This window comes from Anguilla anguilla, chromosome 17, assembly GCF_013347855.1.
Source record: "Anguilla anguilla isolate fAngAng1 chromosome 17, fAngAng1.pri, whole genome shotgun sequence".
NCBI classification, from domain to species: domain Eukaryota; kingdom Metazoa; phylum Chordata; class Actinopteri; order Anguilliformes; family Anguillidae; genus Anguilla; species Anguilla anguilla.
Genome location: NC_049217.1, coordinates 16,524,601 through 16,547,053, shown reverse-complemented (window position 1 = coordinate 16,547,053; position 22,453 = coordinate 16,524,601). Strand labels below are relative to the sequence as shown.

At 44.7% G+C, this 22,453-nt stretch overlaps 1 protein-coding gene across 2 annotated transcripts; it reads left to right on the top strand.

The window, feature by feature from the left end:
• Positions 1–771: 771 nt before the first annotated feature.
• On the top strand, positions 772–21,542 carry slc6a16a (solute carrier family 6 member 16a). 2 transcript variants are annotated; one of them, XM_035399343.1, is made up of 12 exons: positions 772–1,119; positions 5,452–5,683; positions 7,457–7,614; positions 11,399–11,522; positions 12,985–13,157; positions 13,884–13,994; positions 15,035–15,276; positions 15,613–15,787; positions 16,930–17,131; positions 17,524–17,683; positions 18,325–18,487; positions 18,955–21,542. In XM_035399343.1, the coding sequence occupies exons 2-12, from the start codon at positions 5,452–5,454 to the stop codon at positions 19,288–19,290; spliced, it is 2,076 nt and encodes a 691-aa protein (XP_035255234.1). In that variant the 5' UTR covers positions 772–1,119; the 3' UTR covers positions 19,291–21,542. The 2 variants fall into 2 exon arrangements, with proteins under 2 accessions (XP_035255234.1, XP_035255235.1); XM_035399344.1 differs by lacking the exon at positions 772–1,119 and having other exon boundaries at positions 5,553–5,683; positions 12,990–13,157.
• The last annotated feature ends 911 nt before the right edge of the window (positions 21,543–22,453 follow it).

Here is a 22,453-nt window from a genome sequence, read left to right as displayed (position 1 = left end):
TTGAACTGACGAATGGAAAATACTTAATCTATGGATGTTCGTCTAAACTACAGGAAACATTTTTGAGAATAACAAAAATACGGCGAATTACGCTTGTATGAATATGTGCCTCGAGTGAATAAACATATATGCTACATAAAATAATCAATAAAAAATAGTAGTAATAATAATCCAAAGCAAAAAGAAGAGTAAAATTTAAAAACTCTGAACATAGCCGTATTATGATAGTTTAAAGTAAAGGTCAAATAAATTAGCGTTTTCTAAAGAGGTTCATGTCAAAACGAGCACTCTTGCTGTAATTCTTAAAGGTGCTTCAAGCAGCTTCGACAATAATCCACATGGTAACATTTTCCATACGTCAGTGCAACTTTCCTCCCTGGCAAAGTTTACGCAAGCTTTGAATTCCTCCGGAGTGAAATAAACTTATTTCGGAATCGAACAGCTGAATGAACCAATAGGGGGCGCATTGGTGTTGGAACAGTCCACAGAAATAATAACACTGCCACATGGACATAAGAAATACGCCAACCTAAAAATAATTTTCCTTCACTTACATCATAGCATTAAATGAAGTAATGGGTGCTTAACTAAAAAAAAAATTAAAAATAGCGCTGCATCTAAAACGAGGCCACAGTCGCGCTGTTCTTTCGCTTTTGCAGTTCCAAAAAAGGCGTTGAGAAGAGCGCATGCATTAAATTTAGTGGTTCCCCACTGCATCACTCTTAGGTTGGTTCAAATACGCAAATGCACAGACGCACAGACTCCTGAGTACTTTCCATGGGCCAGTTATTTGTAAAATGATTAGGCTAGTAAAATTCACTTCATGCGGAAAATGGCGTGTTTCGCCGTTAACTTTATTCTTTCGGACCGGGGCAAGACGCTTAATAGCCAATGAAACGCGAGGGGGCGGTGCGCCTTGGAATTTACGTGTTGTATTACAACGTGGCTACACCAGTTTCCTTTAAGTCGAAACCCCGAATTCAGTGCAGTGTGACTTTTAAGATACTTACCAGAAAACATACGCCGCGGAAATTTGATTAAGTGCATGTACCAATCGAGGCAGAGAGAGAAACAGAGACATCGGGGACTACCTCTCCAAGGAGAGTGAACAAGGTCAAGGTATGTGTTTGTATGTATAGGCTACACGTGTTTTATTCATAGATTTAACTATTGAACTCTTTTCTTTTTGAAACTATTTCCAAGCTTATTTGTTTCGAATAATGCACTTGTTTGTTTCTGTTTCTTGTTTTTTGTTGCTGTTTCAAAATGTAATCGAAAAGATTCATGCGTTTTGTAGAGCTGATAGCTGGCAGTTATGTTTATACTACACCGTCTTTATTTTTATTCCGTGTACCTTTGGTTGTATTTTGATGGCTAAAAGGGGTGTACCTTCACGTGCACATCTATGTAGTTTCAAAAGTCATGTCCCCTTACTCTGATATAATTTACGCGGTGTAATTTACACAGATTTTTCTCTTTCATTCCATGCAGTCTGCTTCCTACGGTAAAAAATAAACATAAATATTATAATTGATTGTTCCAGTCACTTATGGTAGAAAACTGATGATTGATTTCCATTAATAATCTGAAGCAGCAAAGTCGTTGTTTCTTTGGAAAGTTTTTATGTGATTAAACCAAGGTAAACTTCCTGTGACCACGAAACAATGGTGGTTTAAGTCAACACTTAATGAATGAATAGTACTGGCACAAATCTGGAAACTCTGTGCTGAAAGAGGTTTAGTAGGGCCTACTCTTAAAAGTTTTACCGGTGCCCTTTCTTCTTCTGTTCTTTCTCAGGGTCATTTTTGTCTGTAAAAATGTCTCTGAAGCAGTTATCTTCTTGGCCACAAATGGTAATGACCTTATGTGACCATCAGTGATTTAAAAAATAAAGTGTACAAAAAAACGAGAGAGGCTTTCTTTGCATAAATGTTATAATTTTATGTAGAAAAATACTAGACCAAGACATACATTTTCAAGCTGATTATAAGATTTCCAACAGTAAGATACATTAGACTGCTCAATTATATAGGTATGAACTAATATATAAAGGAAGCTGTAATGATTATTACTTTTTTGTTGTTTTAACACAAATGCTAATTGTTTATTCATTTTTGTTTTATGTTGATATCACATTTATTACATATGACAGTGTATCCTAATTGGAATCTGCCAGCACTGTTCTGACAGCAGAGAGGGGGGTCAGAGAGAGAGGCTATAAATAGAGCTTTTTTTTGGAGGGGGGGGTGCATTCAGAGGGAGAGAGGGAAGTGTACTTTTCCATAGTCACAGGATCTACACTGAGGTAAGAGACACCTTCAAAAATTTTCCATCTCCTGATCCATAGAGCTCCCTCTCGCCCAGCCTGGGCCTAACCCACTTTAAGTCCTGTTCACCTTTTTTCCTTGTACATACTAACAGGGCGTAGAGTAAACTTGGGAGGCTAGATAAGTCACTCTTACTGACTTACACAGTGTGGCGGCTTCTATGGTATGATGCTGCCTGTTGAATTCATGCATGTCCTACCGATGCTTTTGTCTTTGATCCCTTCCTGTGTCATAGGGTTTGGATATACATTATACTGGTGTACTTCTCTAAAGAACCAGAGCAGCAGGATGGAGTTTCGATGTTTGGGTCCAGTCCTTGGACTGTTCTGAACCGAACTACGGGACAAATCGCTTAAACAGCCTGTTTAGATAGCTTTGCCTTTGTGTGAACAACACGATGGATAAACCGTGGATGCTCCATAAAACAGTGGGTTTGAATAGATAGCGAATGTGGCGTTTCTGCATCTCATCCGGTGTGGTGAACTGTTTCCTTTTCTGTTTGATTGATCAAGCCATATAATAGTTCTTAATAGCTAAATGCTAGTGTAGTGTTACATTAGTAGCATTACTGAAGTAGCTATCGTGGTTAGCTTGTACTGTGTTCAGGTGGATCGTCTAATGCTTTGACGCATAGGACATAGCAGTACCAGTTCATCTCGACTTGTTGCTGCGTGACTTAAATACAGCTTTTCCTGCTGTGTTCATGTCACGCCTGACCTCATCTTACTTAGCTGGCTGCCTGTTACAGCTGCTTAAGTTTAAATATTTGGTTGTACCGTACAGGGTAGCAAACAGAACAACTCCCCCATATCTCCAGTGGGTGATATGGAGTCATGTAGAGCCATTGGCTGTCTTCCAAGACTTCTGGCTTGGAAGATAGCCTTGAAGGTCATCGAATCTGAATCCTAGCACTGGTATTTTATGACAGTAATTCAAGTTATGGTTTTTTAAAATAAGTTTTATGGCCGATTATGGATGCTTTTCTGTCTGTATTCAAGATGTGCACGATGGTTTCAGGTTAGCAGAGTTGTGCTTTAGCGATGTAGCGTGTGCACTTGCTGGTGTGGGACTGTTGTTAGCTTGACCTGCCGCAGTAGTGTGTATGAGTCTGGGGAAAGCGCTTATATTTACTTCCATTGTGAGATTGTTCGGAGTCTGCCTGTATGAAAGAACACACATTAACATAAGAGGGGGGGGGGGAGGGGGCTGCTTTAGCTCTGGGGCAGGTTAGGTGGGCATTTTGAGAAAGCCAGTTTAGGGATTTTTGTAAGGGAACAGGGGAACCTCCTGTTCTTCCAAAAGAAGTGTCCTGGGCTCTTTGATGACCACAGTGAGTCAGTGCCTCAGTTTAACATCTCCTCGAGAGCAAAGTATCCCTGCTCACAGCACAAGCAGGGTGTGCAGTGGTGGCTCCTTTACAGGCAGGGTTGCCCAATCCTGTTCCTGGAAAACCTACAGGACGGTAGATCTCCAGGAACCTGATTGGGCAGTCCTGCTTTAAAGGGATAGCTCACGTCCTTGAGTTTTTGACACTACTTCAGTTTTAGTGCATATTTTCAAAAGGCCCTTGTACGTCTACGATGAGGGATATTTGAGATACTGGCAGAAAGTCCCGTTGTCCTGCGGGCTTTTAAAATGAAATGAAAATGAATGTAATGTTTTAAGTAGGCCGTTTCAGGGCATTTTGGGAATTGCGGTCTAAAGCAAGAAAATATCCTTCAGCTTACTCCAAAGCCACTTGTACAGCAATGTTACACCTCCAGTCTGTTAGTGTGTACATTACTGTATTATTATAGACAACATTCAACCTTAGAATGCATTCAGTTTGTATTCACTCTCTGTTAAAATTGCATAAAGGTGAACAAAGTATTATGATTGTTGTACTGATACATGCATACTGTGTTGACTGTATGACATTATGGAAGGCCTAATGGTCTTGGTCATGTCCATATGTGGGAATTTAACTTAAAATTAAATGAAGAGAATATATTGACTGTTTTGAGCAGCTCTGAGTTGTTATGGTGCAGTGGAAGCACACTTGGCGTTAGTTCACTTGTGACTGCTGGGAACGCTGTGTCAACACGCCAGGCTTATCACGACTGAACAACAGGTGCAGAACCTGAGCTGAAGATGTTTGTTTTTTTTTTTAATTGTATTGAAATGATAAAGGGTTGACCTTTTGCCTCTTTTCGAAGGTTGCAGTTCAGGCCCCTGTGCCTCTGCAGAACAGTAGTTCTGACTGATATTTTAATTTCATAAACTAAATTAAGAAAGAACCCACACATTTGAGGTCACAAGTTAAGTTCTCTTTAATAGTCTGCCTGAAACCAGCGGCTCCGATTGACTCTTCGTATCTATCTTCTGTACATTTGATGATGCTTTCGGTAGCTACTGAATTCTTCCGATCCGTTTCCGTATACTTGCTTTTAACCCGAAGGGTAGAATTAAGAGTGCTGTCTGTTTCCATTCACAATAAAGAAATATTTTAATCTATTATTATTACATGTGCTTAACCACATTTTAACGTATTTAATTCATTAACTAAGCAGTGTTTGGAAACCCTTGAATCTCTCACCACCCTGTGAGTGTTTTTCCTCCCACTGGGGAGTTTTCCTTACTGAAAATGCTCACTTTTTGGGCCTAGTCCCCAGGCCTCAACCCCATCCAACACCTTTGGGATCAATTGGAAAGCCCAACTGCAAACCGGGCCTGATCGCCCAATCAGTGCCCGACCTCACTAATGCGCTTCTGAGTTTTAATATTTAGGCTGATATTTTTTTTATAAACAAGTCATTGGACTGTCACTTCTTTAGTTTGTTTTGTCGTCTGCTCGTACCAATGCTGAAATCGAAATTGATGCGTGAGGCGCGCTCATTACGTTGGAAATGTAAGCCCAACTGATACTACAAAATGGCCGCCCAGTCAATGCATTCCAGAACTGCCCCTGCTGCTATACTGCCGTGCGGCTGGATGTGCATACTCTCAGTGTGTTTGACCTAAACCGACACTCTCTGGGGGATACTATACTGAGGGGCGCATTCTCTGCTGTAACCTTAAGGGCTGGTTACAATGGAGAATGTTACATTTACACCATCTGGTTGCACCATCCTCCTCCTACCCCCAGATGGAGAAGCTTCCGTTGCCCGGAGACGACGAGGGGTCTGGGATGACGGGGGGCCAGTCCCAGTCCCAGCTCCTGGACGGGGTGGAGGATTTGAGCCAGGGCGGGGTGTCGGTGGACCCCTCCCGCCCGGCCTGGGACAGCAAGCTGCAGTACGTGCTGGCCCAGGTGGGGTTCAGCGTGGGCCTCGGAAACATCTGGAGGTTCCCTTACCTCTGTCACCAAAATGGAGGAGGTTAGTACTGCCCTGTGCTCTTCTGTAGGTGTAAAGACTGTCCATTCCCTGTTTCTGTGTGTAAAGACTGTCCATTCTGTTTCTGTTTGTGTAAAGACTGTCCATTCTCTGTAACTGTCCATAAAGACTGTCCATTCTCTGTTTATCTATGTGTAATGACTGTCCATTCTCTGTTTCTCTGTGTGTAAAGACGGTCCTTTTCCCTGTTTCTGTGTTTGAAATGACTGTCCATTCTGTTTCTGTGTGTTAAGACTGTCCTTTCTCTGTTTCTGTGTGTAAAGACTGTCCATTCTGTTTCTGTGCGTAAAGACTGTCCATTCTGTTTCTGTGCGTAAAGACTGTCCATTCTCAGTTTCTCTGTGCGTAAAGATGGTCCCTGTTTCTGTGTTTGAAATGACTGTTCTTTTGCGTCTATTTGAGTCTCGTGGCTGAGAAAGCTGTCAGGCTTTTTTTTTTAATGCTGGGCCCTGGTCAGTAACTCGGAATCTGTTAGAATAAACAAAAAACACGCGGTTCGTACGGCACCCCGCGGAGCGAAAACTCCCCGAAGTCGAGGCGGGGTGGCTTCTTCAGGTAAAGCGATCTTTTTCCATCCGTGTAAAGGTGGTGTTATGCAGCAGTAAGGTCACCTCCCGAGGGAAACTTCCGAGTATGAGCGGGGTGAAGAGGGTCTCAGTTCAGACGGCTCGCTCCACCCACCCTCGCTCCCTCCCACTCTCTGAACACAAGTGCGCACTTCTGTTTTATCGCTCTGCGCGTCACATCCTCCCAAGTGAAGTATATGAGGGTGGACCCAAAACTGGGTTTGGGGGCACGGCTGTTTTTCTCGATGAACCCGCGCACAAATTAAGCTCCGGGGACGTTTCTGAGAAGCGGTCGCATCGTATTTGGAAAGGGACGTTGCTGTCGAGTTTTCCTAATGTCAGTTTTCGGCACGTTGAGAACCGCAAAAATATGGGTTCCTTGAGGTCCGTTGTATCAGGCTGGCATGCAGTGGAAATCTATAAAACTCATCAAATCACTGCAAAACTGAATGGATATAGTATTACTGTAGGTAAATAGGCACATACTTTAATTTAATCTTTGGGCGAACTGCCCCTTTAATGTTTGTGATGCAGATTATAAGTGCTTACTGTCGTCCTAGTGTTCTGTGTTGGAAATTGTGCTGAGTCTGAATAACAGTCTATCATTGACACACAGTAGCCACGTCCATCAGCGTAATCAGGCAAACTACTCGTATCACGGTAATTCGCTCAGACAAACAAAGCGACGTTCATTATACAAGGATTAACAGTGCTCTGATTTAGCAGGCGTTTCCATGGCAACCAAAATTATCAGCGTTCAGTATGGCACGAGTGTCTGAAAATTAGAAGCTTAGAAACAGGCTACTTCCTGTCACCCAGTAAGGGTCAATATCGTCCCGTTTCGAATGTCTGTCCATAGCATCTGATTAATATCTCAGTCCACCTCGCTTAATTTCTTAAGTTAAAACTGGCAATGATTGTGGTCGACTGTGATATTAATCAGTTTCTATGGACAAAGACATCTGTCCTTGGTACTGGATGATATTTACTTTAATGAGTTGTCTGTGTGTAGCAGATGGTATCCATAATTATTTGCAAACTGGTAACCAAGCAGTCGTTATAGCTAAACAACCTTATTATAAGTAGACAGCCAAGAAATGTACATGTTTTGCTATTGCCTCTCACTCTAATATTTGAAAAAGCAAAGTGGGATGAGGTTGTGATGCTAGTTTTTCCCCCTCTGTCTCAGGTGCGTTTCTCCTGCTGTACGTGGTGCTCCTGGTGGTCGTGGGGGTTCCGCTGTTCTTCCTGGAGCTGGCCGCGGGACAGGGCATCCGGCAGGGCAGCATCGGGGTGTGGAAACACATCTCCCCCAAACTGGCTGGGATCGGATACTCCAGCTGTGTGGTGAGGGGAGCTCCTGGAACGTCCCGCTCTGTCCCTCCCCCTCTCTGTCCCTCTGTCTCTCCCCCTCTCTCTTCCCCTATGTCTCTATGTCTCTAGAGTATGTATCCTAATACATTTGTTAGGCCTACGTAGCTACAGTAAAGGTTAATAGAGGAGGGAGAAGATGGATAGGCTTCTCGTCCTGTTGGCACTTGTATCTAACAGAATAATATCCTATTCTCTGTCTGATTAGCTCTGTCTTGCATTATATTATCTGACTCGATAACGTTGCCTGTCATTAATTTGGTACGCATATTTAAAATTAGCCTACGATCATTAGCTTTGTTATCAGAGCAGGCTGCGGCCTAATGCAATCATGGCACCAGGACAGGTTATCTAGAGGTTGATCGGCTATGTGGATAAAAACTGGCGAATATCTTTAAGGCAACAAGTTGCATGTAGCTTGGCGTTTTTTGTGGTCGTTGGTACAGCTATTAAGTTTGGGTATATGAGGTAGTCGTGCAGAGTGAGGGACAGACGACTGGTTGTTCACTTAAAAACATAACTGCCCAGCGCTACGCTAACGCCAAGCTGGTAATTCATGTGACGTTAGCTCCAGAGTCTCAGGTTATTTATAGCTCATATTATGTAGTATTTTTATTGAAATAAAGGCAAGAAAGAAGCCCTTACTCTTTTTGCCCAAACTCCGGAGACCCAGCCATATTTTGTGACGGTTATTTTTTGTGGAGGAAGTGAGATACTGTCTAATTAGCGTTGTTAGATCTTGTATCCGAGCAGCGAGGAACAATTTTATTAGAATCGGTCACCCCACTATAATGAAAAATGACTCAAACAGTCTGTGTTGCCAGTTCAGGCTTTGGGCTCCAGTTGTTTGCCTGGCAAAGAATCCTCTGACTCCTCTGACTCCTCTGAATCCTCTGACTCCTCTGACTCCTCTGACTCCTCTGACTCCTCTGACTCCTCTGAATCCTCTGACTCCTCCGAATCCTCTGACTCCTCCGATCCATGCACGTCTGGCTCAAACCCGAATGGCTGTACTGCAGTATCAGGGTCAGTTATGTCTTCTTCAGGCTCCTCTGAGTCATCTGAGTCACTGATACTCTCCTTTGACTCAGAATCAAATATGTCAATGCCGTCCATTTCTGTCGTATTTTCACCCTAAAGGTACAACGGCAGAGCTGTTTGCGTTCCGCCTGTGACATCACACATTAAAGAGGTCATTTGTCATGACTGCGGGTGTTTCTGCCAGCGGTGAGAAATTAGTCAAATTTTAAGCCAAAATGGCCGCAATCTACATTTAATTTAATGAGCAATAAAAAGAATAATAAGGTCTAATAACTCTGGGGGATGTTGTTATGTAGTGCATACCTTTTTAAGGCGAAGGCACAAGCTAATCGCTGTCTCTGGAACTATCCGTAACATTTGTTCTGGTATCAGAGTGAGGTCAGGCTGCCATTGGCAGAGGCCTCTGGATAGCAACAAACATGCCGCTGTTTCAGTTTGTTTGTTGTACTGAATCATCCTGATTGGCCAAAAAAAAAATTGTTTTTGCATGTGTAATTGCTTGATTTCAACTGAATGTCATAGACCGGCATTCAGACATAAAAAATCAAAAACGGAAACCGTGATCCTTGTTGCATTCGGCTGGGCCTGGCTGGGGGCCCTGACTCCGGAAATAGCTGTGTGGTCGTGTCTCTTCAGTGGTTAGACGCTCCAGGAAGAGAGACTCCGTGGCACCTCAGATTTGTGTACATAGATACGGCACTCTGTGTAGCTTTTTGTTTGACAGAAGACATTCCAGTTCATGTCTGTGGGGGGAGGGGGAGGGGGCAGCAGGCAGCATTCCTAAGGTCAAACAGAGCAGGCCACTGAATATCGCCTTGACTGTGAGCAAGTTCGCCATATCAAATTATATTATCTCTCTCAAAGGTGATAATTGGAGAAAAAAAAATCCGCCTTCTACAAAATTCCCTTTTGTAAAAAAACTTTCTTTTCCTAAACTGATTGTCACTATGGTGTGACATTGTCCTCTTGTTTGAAAACCATACTTCCAGTAATGCTAAACAGCTTTACATGACTGTAGGTCGCGTTTAGCAAGTGGCTATCAATCTTCGCAACTATTCTGTGGAAGGTTAGCATGCCAGCAATAATCCATACGCATACATTTACACTGACAGACACACATTCACATACGCGTACAGACAGACAGACATGCACACACACACACACATACACACATACAGACATGCACACACACACACACACTCACGCAAAAGAGGGAAGGGGAGGCAGTGTGTATTTCATAATATATATCATATATAAATAATGTCAGAGAGAGTATATCATCACTCATACCTCATGCTACTGTCAGCACCCGTCCAGAGCTTTATTCACTGACTTAGATTTATGCCTAAAATATGAAAGTACAGTAGATTCAAGGATTTCATTACATACAGGCATTCTAGTTTAGACCTCTGGAACCTCAGATCAGATACATCAGATTTATTACAGTAACAAAACAAATTGCAGGAATCCATTCATATTATTATTGTGCGTACATTAAATAGAAACCGTGGTGGAGACTGTCACGGCTTTGAGTGTCCCGGGGGTGTGTTTTGGTAGTGCCTCACGCTCCCACATGTACCTCACCACTCTGGAATTTCAGTATTCCGTGTCAATGTCAGCTCCTCCCCTTCCCCCGCGTCGGTCCAATCGGAGGAGCCGGCCTCGACCCGCCCCCCCCCTGCCCTCCCACCTTCACCTTCCACCCGAAACCCGACACTGCCCCTCGGAGTTAAATCACGGCATTGGGCCAGCGAGCGCATCGCCTCTCCCCCCCCTCTTCCTGCCCTGACTGCGTGTGCTCGTGCGTTTCATAAACCACCACAACTGAGTCTTTATGCTTTGCAGAGCTGGAACACATTTTTCATGTACGCGTTGCTATTCAGCCGACCAGAGATAAGCCTGCGCTGTTAAACAGGAGTTTTTACCCATCGCCAAACTGAAACACTTTAAAAAGGGCAGACAAAATAATACTACACTGGGTGAATTCAGTTTGTCCCAGAAATGTTTCGCTCCCTAACCACTAGGAGCAGTGTCTGAGAACTTGCTTTTTAGATATGCACCTGAACTTTCTTGTGCATGTCTAGTGAATGTGTGGAACAGTGTAAATGCTTGTGTTTGTCCGTTGTGTGTTTATGTGACTGTCTGAATGATCTGCTTGAATGTGCAGAGGAAATCCCCCTCAAGGGCAATGGCACATCTGTCTAAAATCAGCTACCAGTGACACGTCTGAAATAAATGTCATGCTGTACTTCCTGAATATTACCTTGTTCACATAAGCATGTTGATTGGCAGTGCAGAATACTACTCTGTTCACATGAGCATGTTGATTGGCAGTGCAGAATACTACTCTGTTCACATAAGCATATTAATTGGCTATACTGAATACTACTCTGTTCAGTTAAGCATGTTGATTGGCTGTGCAGAATACTGCTCTGTTTGTGTAAGTGTTTCGATTGGCTGTGCAGAATGCTGCTCTGTTCACATGAGCATGTTGATTGGCAGTGCAGAATACTACTCTGTTCACATAAGCGTGTTGATTGGCTGCGCAGAATACTGCTCTGTTCACATGAGCATGTTGATTGGCTGTGCAGAATACTACTCTGTTCACATAAGCATGTTGATTGGCTGCGCAGAATACTGCCCTGTTCACATGAGCGTGCTGATTGGCTGTGCTGACCCCACCTCCTCTCTGCCCCCCCCCCCCCCCCGCCCCCCCCAGGTGTGCTTCTTCGTGGCTCTTTACTACAATGTCATCATTGCTTGGAGCTTGTTCTACCTGGGCAACTCCTTCCAGTACCCCCTGCCCTGGGTGCAGTGTCCGGAGACGAGCCCAAACAGAACCGGTACGTACCGACCCCGTCACCGGACCACGTGACATCACCCCCAAAGACCCGCCAGTTCGGTTCTGTCCTCTGTAGGGGACATGAGTCTCTGGTCTTAATCTCAAAGACCATATATTCTCCTGTACTGAGACCAGCTCTACTGGGGGCATTCAATAATAATTAAATGAATAATGTTTTTGGAAAATATTTTAAATGCAGCATGTGTTAGTCATCCAGGAATGCTGGTATTACATCAAAGATTTTAAATATTTATTATAATATAATATATTTATTTATAATGCACATTTTTTCTGTCTGGTCTCTGGAGGATAAACTGGCATAATGAACCGTCTGCTCTGAAGCAGGGCAAAGGAGATCAGTGGCTGAAACTCTCAGCCAATCAGCATGCGGTAGGCGTGTCCTCGTCACTCAACGGATGTTTGAGTGGCGAGGAATTCCGCCCTCTGCATTTCTGGTGACCTTTGCATACTTATCTCAGTTAAGCATCCGGGTGGCAACCGTATATTAATCCCAGGATACATGGCCAATATTAATGTAGCAAATGCTTAAGGATGACTGAATCTGAGACTGAATGGGCATTTACATTGAGTAGTTCTAAAAGATCCTTTACATTTAATTGGGGTCTCATCTATGGAATTGAAATGTGTGCCTGCGTAGGTGCAATGTGTGTGTGTGTACATTGCATGACATTTATTTGGCATTGCATTACATTTATTAAATTACATTTATCCAAAGCGATTTATCCACATGAATGAGTGGTTCGTAGAGGAACAGGGAGTTCGTTCCACCACTGGGGAGCTAGGGTGGAGAAACTCCGTGGTTGGGACGAGCGAGAACCACTCACCCGGACAGCAGGGGGTGCGAGTGCAGTATGTGTGCACTTTCTCCAGCGTACGTGCTCGTGCACTCTTGCACATTGTTGTCTCGGATCAGAGTTTTAAAACGCTCCGTTTCCCCCCCGCGCGTTCCTCTCTCTCTCTCAATTCAATTTAAGTTGCTTTATTGGCATGAAATACAGACATACTTATTGCCAAAGCATACATATATAATATGTAAAATAATAATAATATTAAAATAATAATGGTAAATGTAACAATATATACAAATAACAGCATTGACAGCAACAGAAGTAAATCAATAAATATGTACAATGTTTATATGGGGTGGGTGGTCACTCACTGTCCCTCAGGTTATGGCAGGCTAAAATGAACTGTGCCGCAATTGGGGCTGTTGATCCTTCTCCTAAAAGAATTGCACATTTTTCTTCTTTTGATTTGTAATTAAAACTATTTATAATTTGGGATCATTTTTGGAAATATTTTTTTCTAATTTGTAAATATTTTGTGCAAGTAAGGAGGAAGTGCATCTCTGTTTCCACCTCTCCTGTCTCTCTCTCTCTCTCTCTCTCTCTCTCTCTCTCTCTCTCCCCCTCTCTCTCTCTCTCTCTCTCTCTCTCTCTCAGTAAAGGAGTGCCTCAGCAGCTCTCCCACCTCCTACTTCTGGTTCCGCAAGGCCCTGGACATCACTGACTCCATCGAGGAGACAGGCTTCAATCCCATCATGACCGGCTGCCTGCTGGCCGCCTGGGTCATCGTCTGCCTCGCCATGATCAAGGGGATCAAGTCCTCCGCCAGGGTACCGTACCCCGAAAACGAGCCGACCGCGCCTTAGATTTACCCCCCCCCCCCCCCCCCGTTTTTACCCCAAAACAGGAAAAATGAGGTGACGTTAGAAAACTATTAGGTAGCACTTTACTTGAGCTATATGCCGTAAAGCCTATATGAGCCTGCCGTAATCATGACGTAAGACCTGTCAGGACGTGTCGCGATAGCCTATTACAGCTTATGACGAGTGTCGTAGTTCCTGTCATAATGCCTGAAACTCATTTCGCAAAGTTTTCAAAATAACTGTCACAATTTGATATCGGTATATATTATGTCAGTGTAATCGCATGTATTGCAAGCTGTCATAGGCTGTTATGACCAGTCATAACCAGTGTTATGCCACACTTAAGATGGTGTGCTTTATGACGTGGTTCAAGTTTAGTATTGACAGTTGGTGGGCCATATTTACCAAGGAATTGTGGGTCTTGTATAGACACTAACCAGACAAATAGCATTTTACCGCAAAAATATGGGAGGAAAGAATGGAAATGAATGCATTTGACCAGCTACAGCTGATTTAACATGGCTGGTGGTCATTGCAGCAAAAGTAACTGCGTCTGTTTTTTTTTTTTTTAACGTTTACGAGTGTTAACTGACTCTCACTCTCTGTCTCTCTTTCTGTCTCTCTCTCTCACATGCTCTCTCTCTGTCTCTCTCACACACTCTGTCATTATGTCTCTCTCTCTCTCTCTCTCAGGTGATGTATTTCTCCTCTGTCTTCCCCTACGTCGTGCTCCTGTGCTTCCTCATCAGAGGTCTGCTATTGGACGGTGCGTCTGAAGGCCTCATCTACATGTTCTACCCCAAGGTGAGCGCCGCAGCTGGCTCCGCCCTCCCCCCAAGCGACCGCAGGGGCGGGGCTAAGACACAAACAGCACAGCTCATTGGCTGAGTTATGTGCATTCCGTCTGCTCCAGTCTACTGCCAGTATCAGCTGATTTGTGGAAAAGGGAAGAGGAGGATTTGTCCCTTAAATTACTCCAACGAAGGTTTAAAATGGAAAATAATCAGCACAGCAAGGCACTTAGATGTGACTTTATGAGCAAAAGGGAACGTGTCTGTATGCTCCAGATGCAGAGTAAAATGTCCAGTGTTAAATCAACTCTCACGGAGTACATGTGGTCCTGCTCTGATCCCTATTGGACTCATATGTACTCTGTTAGAGTTGAATCAACCTGGGTCATTTTATTGTGTGTAATCTAGTGTTGACAGGATTATCCATCTAATGTGCATTTGCCACTGCCAGATTTTTTTCTGGGGTTTATGTTTAGTGAAAACACACAAACCCACACACATCATGGTGCAATTTGGATTTCAAATACATACTGATGTAAATACTGGTATCTGCCACTATGGTTTGTGCCCTCTGGTGTCTGAATGACCCTGTGTGTCTGTCCTTTTGTCCTCTCTGTGTGTCTGTCTGTCCTCTTTGTGTGTCTATCCCTCTGTCCTCACTGTGTGTCTGTCCTTCTGTCCTCTCTGTGTGTCTCTGTCCTCTCTGTGTCTGTCCTTCTGTCCTCATTGTGTGTCTGTCCTCCTGTCCTTTCTGTGTGTCTGTCTATCCTCACGGTGTCTGTCCTTCTGTCCTCACTCTGTGTCTGTCCTTCTGTCCTCTCCGTGTGTCTGTCCTTCTGTCCTCCCTGTGTGTTTGTCCTTCTGTCCTCACTCTGTGTCTGTCCTTCTGTCCTCCCTGTGTGTTTGTCCTTCTGTGTGTCTGTCCTTCTGTCCTCACTCTGTGTCTGTCCTTCTGTCCTCCCTGTGTGTCTGTCCTTCTGTCCTTTCTGTCTGTCTGTCCTCACTGTGTCTGTCTTCCTGTCCTCCCTGTGTGTCTGTCCTCCTGTCCTCCAGCTGAAGATCTGGGGGCAGGTGCAGGTGTGGCGGCAGGCAGCCACCCAGGTGTTCTTCGCCCTGGGGCTGGGCTTCGGCTCGGTCATCGCCTACTCCTCCTACAACCCTCGCCATAACAACTGTCACCGTGACGCCCTGATGGTCTCCAGCATCAACTTCCTCACCTCCATCCTGGCCTCCCTGGTGGTGTTCGCCGTGCTGGGCTTCAGAGCCAAGAGCATCGCCATGGACTGCGTGGTCCGGTGCGTGTGTGCGTGTGTGTGTGAGTGTGTGTGGGGGGGGGGGGGGGTGTGTGTGTGAGTGTGTGTGTGTGTGTGAGAGAGAGAGAGTGTGTGTGTGTGCGCGTGGGCACACGTGCGTGCGAGTGTGTATGTGTGCATGCGTGTGGGGGTGTGTGCGTGTGTGTGTTTGTGTGGGTGTGTGTGTATAGGTGTGTGAGTGTATAGGTGTGTGTGTGAGTGTGTGCGTGCGTGCGTGTGCGCGTGTGTGTTTATACTCTCTCTGTGTGAACCTGAAGCTGTCTCTCGCTCTCTCTGCAGTGTGCTGATGGATGCGATGTTCTCTTCTTTCTCCCTCAGTAATGTGGAACTCCTGACAGAGATGTCTTCCACAGGCTCCGCCCACCAGCAGTGGTTGCCGTGGTCTGATCCCAGGTCAGTGTCCCTGGGGGATTACAGAGAGTGGTTCAGCCACCACGGCAGTCAGTTTGGGAGCAACATCACTGACTGTGACCCGGAAGAGGAAATGAGCAAGGTGGGGATTGATGACGTGTCCTAAAATTAACTGAAAACCTTTTAACTAGAATTATAAAACTAAAATAAACCGAAAAACCTCCTGACTAGGACCGTAAAACTAAATTAAAAACCCTTTAACTAGAAATCGCAAAACTAAGATGAACTAAAAACCTTTTAATTAGAAATCATAAAACGAACCCTTTAACTTGACTAATAGCCAGGGCCCGATTCAGTCAGTTCTGTTCAGTTCAGTTCAGTTCAGTTCAATTCAATTCAATTCAATTCAGTTCTGTTCAGTTCAGTTCAATTCAGATCAATTCAGTTCAATTCGATTCAGTTCAATTCAGTTCAATTTCAATTCGGTGTATTTCATTGACTTGCCATTTGTATTGCCAAAGAGTGGCATGAAGAACATGATCATATAAAAATCAGGTAAAGAGACACAACCCAATAAAAAACGATTTTTTGGAGAGTGAAGAACTTTCTAATACACATGTCAATAACAGTGTTCTTTACAAAAAGGTGTTATTTATGAAGGATGTGTGTACGTATTCGTAACTGTGTTTGTGTGTGTAGATGTGTATGCGGGTGTATATATTGGTGTGTGTGTGAGCGTGTTTGTGTGTGTCTACATATGTGTGCTTATTTATGTGTGTATGTGTGTGCATACATGTGTTCTGCGTTTCTTCTCTGCTCTCATCTCTCTCTGTAGTCTGGAGGGAGGAGATTTAATATTTTACACACTAAGCTGATGCTGATACAAATGGTTATATGTTTCTTCTGTGAAGGTTTGCATTCTACTGCATTGTTATTTTCTGTTTGTTTTTCTTGTGTGTGTGTGTGTCTTGGTATTTGTTGTTCTTTTCGATTGGGTAGTTTCTATATTTTGCTGTGCTGAATGGCAGTATACATTGTACAATAAAGGTTTGTTAAAACTCAAAACTCTCTCTATCTCTCTCCCTCCCTCCCTCCCCCCCTCCCTACCTCCCTCTCTCTCTCTCACTTTCCCTCTCCCTATCCCTCCACCACCTCTCTCCCTCCCCTCCCCCCCCCCCCCCTCCCTCTCCCTCCCCCACCTCTCTCCCTCCCCCCCCCCTCCCTCTCTCTCCCTCTCTCCTCCCACCCCCCTCCCCCCCTCCCCCTCTCTCTCTCTCTCTGCAGGGTGTGGAGGGGACGGGCCTGGCCTTCATCGCCTTCACGGAGGCCCTGGCGCTGTTCCCCGGGAGCCCCTTCTGGTCGGCGCTGTTCTTCCTCATGCTGCTCAACCTGGGCCTCAGCACCATGTTCGGCACCATGCAGGGCATCCTCACCCCCCTCATGGACAGCTTCAAAGTGCTGGGGCGCCACAAGACCCTGCTCACCGGTAACCCTGGGCGCCGGCGCTCCCGTTTGCGATACCGTGCGCTTGCGCACGTACGCTACAGAACATCGGTTACTAATCACTTAATATCAGAATGCTTTAGTGGTAAATTACATTATACTATATATTAGATTACCTACAGACCACATAGTATCTAATCAGATCACTAATTTAGTTAGGAAATGTTATGTTATGTTATATGGTATGTTTGCAGAAATGAATGTTTCTTCAACTTTTCGATACGAAAATGTCTTTAATTTGTTTTTGAACTTTGCTCCTTTCGCGTGGATAGTCTTATCTTCTTTGTGTGTTTGTGGGTGAGAAGTGACCACAGCTGTATGTGTGCGTGTGTGTGTGCATGTGTGTGTGTGTGTGTGTCTGTGTGTCGGTTTCAGTGTTCAGCTGTGCTCTGGGCTTCCTGATTGGTCTGCTGTTCACCCAGCGCTGTGGGAACTACTTTGTGACGATGTTCGACGACTACTCCGCCACCCTGCCCCTCATCATCGTGGTCGTATTTGAGACTTTCAGCGTGTCCTGGCTCTACGGGGCTGACCGGTGAGCACCGCAGGGGTGGAACCTGCATAGAACCCCCTAAAACTCCTGAATCTGATTGCACACATTTCACTTGCTGAAGACAAGACTGAAGGCAAAACACCCCAGAAACAAGCAGGAGCTGAAGATGGCTGCAGTACAGGCCTGGCAGAGCATCACCAGGGAAGATACCCAGTGTCCAGTGATGTCAGTCGGTCACAGACTTCAGACAGTCATTGAATGCAAAGGATTTGTGACCATGAATTGAATATGACAACTTTATTTCAGATTATGCTCATTTGGCCCATTCATTTTGCTCCTTCTAAATGGGGGACTGTGTAAGAGGGAGGGGGGTAATGCCTCCAGACCACCTGATGTGGATGTAAATACCCTCAAATCAAAGTTGACAGTCTGCACTTCAGCCTCACATTCATTGTTTCATTTCAAATCCAACATGCTTGAATGCAGAGCCAAAACAAAAATAGTGTCGTCCTCTCCTGTGTGTAACTGCATAAACACACTCTTTGCTGTATGTGTAGGTGTGTGGATGTATACATACAGATTAGTCATGTTCTATAAATATATAATATGACTCAAGGGATATAGTTGTGGCAGCAGCTGTAGGGGTGCATGCAGTTAAAATCCTTCTTCCTCTTCCTTTACAGCTTTCTGGATGACATCGAGGTCATGCTGCACTGGCGCCCCCCAGTGGTGTATAAGTATATGTGGAAGTACGTGTGCCTGCTGTCCATGATTGGACTCCTGGGGGCCAGCTTGCTCCGGATGCTTTTCAAACGTCCCACTTACACCGCCTGGAATCACAGCACGGTAAGACCGCAGTGACTCCATATCCCAGCATTCTTCACAATGACTCCATATCCCAGCATTCCTCCACAGTCTTGCACAGGTCCAGGTCTAGTACTTAAACTGAAATAAATGCTAAAATAAATGTAAAAGTACCAAAAAAAAAAAAAAGAGAAAAAAAGCGTTTCCCAATGCATTCAGACTCAGAGAAAGAAGATATATTCATGCTTATTATATTAATGGTATACTTATGTTAATAATTAATATATTCAGTATATTTGATATGTATTTTTTCACCATCATTGTAAACACATACAAGTTTTTAAAAAAATCATTTTTATCACCCTTTAGCCCTGTATTTAATATTACACAGAATGAATGTATTTGTATTAGCACCAGTGTTGTGGGTGCACTTACATGTGAAAAGTGATTAATTCTGAGTGACAGAATGCTGACGTTGGCCTGCCTATATGTCGCCCCCTGCTGGCCAGGCGAAGGAGACGACGCTGGAGTACCCCGGCTGGGCCCTGGCCCTGCTGGCCATGCTGATCCTCATCGCCTCGCTGCCCATCCCCCTGGGCTACGCCCACTCCCTCCTGCAGGCCCGGCTGGGCCGCGCCGGGGGGGGCGGGTCCGACGAGCAGGAGGCGGAGCCGGAGCGCCGCCCCAAGCCCGGCTCGACCGCGGGCGACGGGGACGAGGACGGGGACGACGACCGCCCCGCCGCCTCCTTCCTGCCCATCGCCGTCGACCGTTACCGGCTCCTCCCCCAGCAGGAGGAGGCCGAAGATGAGGAAGAGGAGGAGGAGGAGGACACGGGGGTCTGAGAGAGGGCAGGGCCACGGAGGGACGAAGGGGCGAAGGGAACAAAAAAAACCAACAAACGGCCAGAACCGGCCAACGCCCGCAGGCCCCCCCAGAGGGAAGTGCGCGGCAGTGGACCGCGAACGAAAAGGCGGACGAAACAGACAGTTAGCGCCCTCGTTCTCGAGCGCCTGTTTCCAGAGCAGCGAGCGCGTTTCTGCGCGCGGTGGGACCGTGGCCCCTCCCCCATCCCTGTCATTAGCGTTCTTAGCAAGCAGTCTCCCTCCCTCCCTCCCTCCCTCCCTGCCTCCCTCCCTCACTCACTCACTCACTCACTCTAACAACCCTCATCCTCATTATCGGAAAAGGTTAAGTGCGAAACGTAATGGCGGCCGTTTCCCGCCGAGCCGTGGGCAGCCTTGGGTTTACCGTCGCGGCGGGGTTCGGAGAGAGAGCAGAGCGGGCGGCCGCTCGCGCCGCCGTGGGGGCGCGTTTCTGAATCCGTCGCCGCGTTTGTTTGCTTGCTTTGACCGATCGTACAGCTTGAACAGACTGGAAGAGCCTGACCGACCAGCAGTCCCACCCACCCTGGGTGACATTATAGCCAATCGCGTGCTGCCTTGTGTGACGTTACAGCCAATCGCGCTGCCTTGTGCGACCCTACAGCCAATCACGTGCTGCCTTGTGCGACCCTACAGCCAATCACGCTTAGCCTTGTGCAACCCTACAGCCAATTAACCCGGAGAGCCATTACCCATAGCCCCAGCTCTCTTATTACAGATTTGATCCTGCCCGCCCCCAATGGCTAAAGCCTGCCCTTTCACACAGGGAATTTTACATATCAAATAACCCGCGTTGGGTGATGTCATAATGGATGCGGCAATCAATTTGTGTCTGATGCTGTGATGACCTTACCTAATAACCTCGGACCTGCTGTCGGACCCAGGTTCCCTGCAGTGTGTGAGATTGTGTGTGTGCTCCAGCACAGTGTATCCTGTACAGAAAAGCTGATATTCAGTGATTAATCCTGTCACGTTGTTATATTGCTGTATCGTAAGTTATATTGTATATTGTACCCAAAGCCAACCCTCTTTAAATGGTCGATCAAAGTGAAGGTCAGGCTGTATTTAAATTATGTTTGTTGTGTAAGCCACACAGTAGCATGGCCAGCGTTCATTCAACTCTAACAGTGTTAATTCAACTCGGACAGATAACACAACAAATGTTATCCGTTGGAGTTGAATTAACACTGGACATTTTACTGTGCGGGAGGAGGACACAGGAAGTAGTCATTTCTGTTTCCTGTTTCCTGTTTACTTACTGTTAGATCGTGGGCTTGTGGGAAGGAGATGGACTTGAGGTCTGAAGCCTTATTCTCAGCGACTGAGGTGATGTTTCGTATTTACGCTACCTACAAAAGGAACAGAATGGCTTGTTAGAATCGCAACATATCCCTACAGAGCTGTCCTTTACACTTCTGCAGCAAGCTCAGATTCCACCGTGTGGTGAAGTACGAGCTTAGAGTTGGGGCATGTGAGCCATCAGTGCTTCTCAAGCGCTAGCCCAGTTAGCATAAGCGGGAGGTCCAATTTATCCCACAAGGCCCTTCTGTTTTCCTGCCAATGCAAAAGCCAAAGAGAAAAAAACCCTCATCGTGTCTGGAAGAGTGCCATTTCATTTTACTGTATTTATTTATCTTTGAAAGAAAAATAAAGAAAATAAAAGCGTTTTTGGTCTACTTTTAAGCGAATTAGACTGCTGGTCTAGAACCACATCTCTGGATCATGCATATTTACAGTATTGATAATTATGTACGCGCATATTTAAAAAAAAAAAAAAAAAAAGTCTAATCAGTGCATGTAGCCAGCCGGGTGCTATTAAAAGATGATATGGAGACATTAGAGAAAAGCGCATCTGTCATGACTGTGGACAGAGCTAAACCAGTGTCTGCCCAAGATTGCCTGGTAAATATGTACACAGACACTGAGCCAAAAGAAGCAGTCTTATGCCCGTGCATATATAATTATTTTTATACATATTATTCTTGATTTGGCTCCGTACTCCGCAGTTCGATGTGTAATCGAACAATTCCCATGTGGTTAAATTCTCTGCCTGAAATGGGGGCGATGTGTAAAAAGTTCTGTAATGGTGGCGAAAGCAAAGTGTTTGAAAACATTCTTCATTACAAGCTGGGAATCTGAGAATTGTGATTAAATATAAGAATCAAGCAAATATGTCTAAAAATGTCACAAAATAAATATGTCTGTCTCAAACAGCTCACTGTGTGTGTGTGTGTTTATATGTTTGTATGTGTGTATGTTTGTATGTATGTACAGTCTGTATGTATGTATGTACAGTATGTATGTTTGTATGTATGTATGTACAGCATGTATGTATATATGAAATATATGTACAGTATGTATGTATGTTTGTATGTATGTACAGTCTGTATGTATGCATGTACAGTATGTATGCATGCATATGTATTATATGTACAGTATGTATGTATGTATTATATGTACAGTATGTATGTATGTATTATATGTACAGTATATGTATATATGTATTATATGTACAGCATGTATGTATGTTTGTAGGTATGTGCAGTATGTATATATGTATGTATGCATGTGCAGTATGTATGTATATGTATGTATGCATGTGCAGTATGTATGTATACATGTATGTATTATATGTACAGTATCTATGTATATATGTATGTTTGTATGTATTTGTGTGTATAGCCAGAGACCACCCATTCATTTCTTTATTTTCAGCCAGTGAAAGTTATTTTTTCAGCGTCAGAAAATGATTCAGCAAACATATATTTAACACAAAAATACACAAAAACCTGCACAACTGTGTACAATGTCCAATCTTCCATTCTGTATGGTAGACTAGCTCTACGTTTTTTTTTTTTTGTTGTTGTTGTTTTTGAAGAAATCTGCAGGGATATTTTTCTTGGCTTCTTGTAAACACCTCCAGGTTCAGTTTTAGAACTTGGTTGCATTTTCTGCTGCTCTCGATCCAAGTAATCCCACACACGTTCAGCGATGTTGAAGTCACGACTCTGGAGCGGCCATTGTTTCGAGAACGCCAGCAGCTTTTTCTTCTTTGCAGCGTGCTTGGGGTCATCATCTCTCTGTAGAATCAATTTTCTTCCAGTCAAGCATTATCCAAAGAATA

Excerpts from the sequence above, each read along its gene's own strand:
- slc6a16a (XM_035399343.1), top strand. The coding sequence starts at position 5,452 with ATGGAGAAGCTTCCGTTGCCCGGAGACGACGAGGGGTCTGGGATGACG. Across the intron at positions 11,523-12,984 it reads GACGAGCCCAAACAGAACCG|TAAAGGAGTGCCTCAGCAGC; the intron begins GTACGTACCGAC and ends TCTCTCTCTCAG. Across the intron at positions 13,995-15,034 it reads TCTACATGTTCTACCCCAAG|CTGAAGATCTGGGGGCAGGT; the intron begins GTGAGCGCCGCA and ends CCTGTCCTCCAG.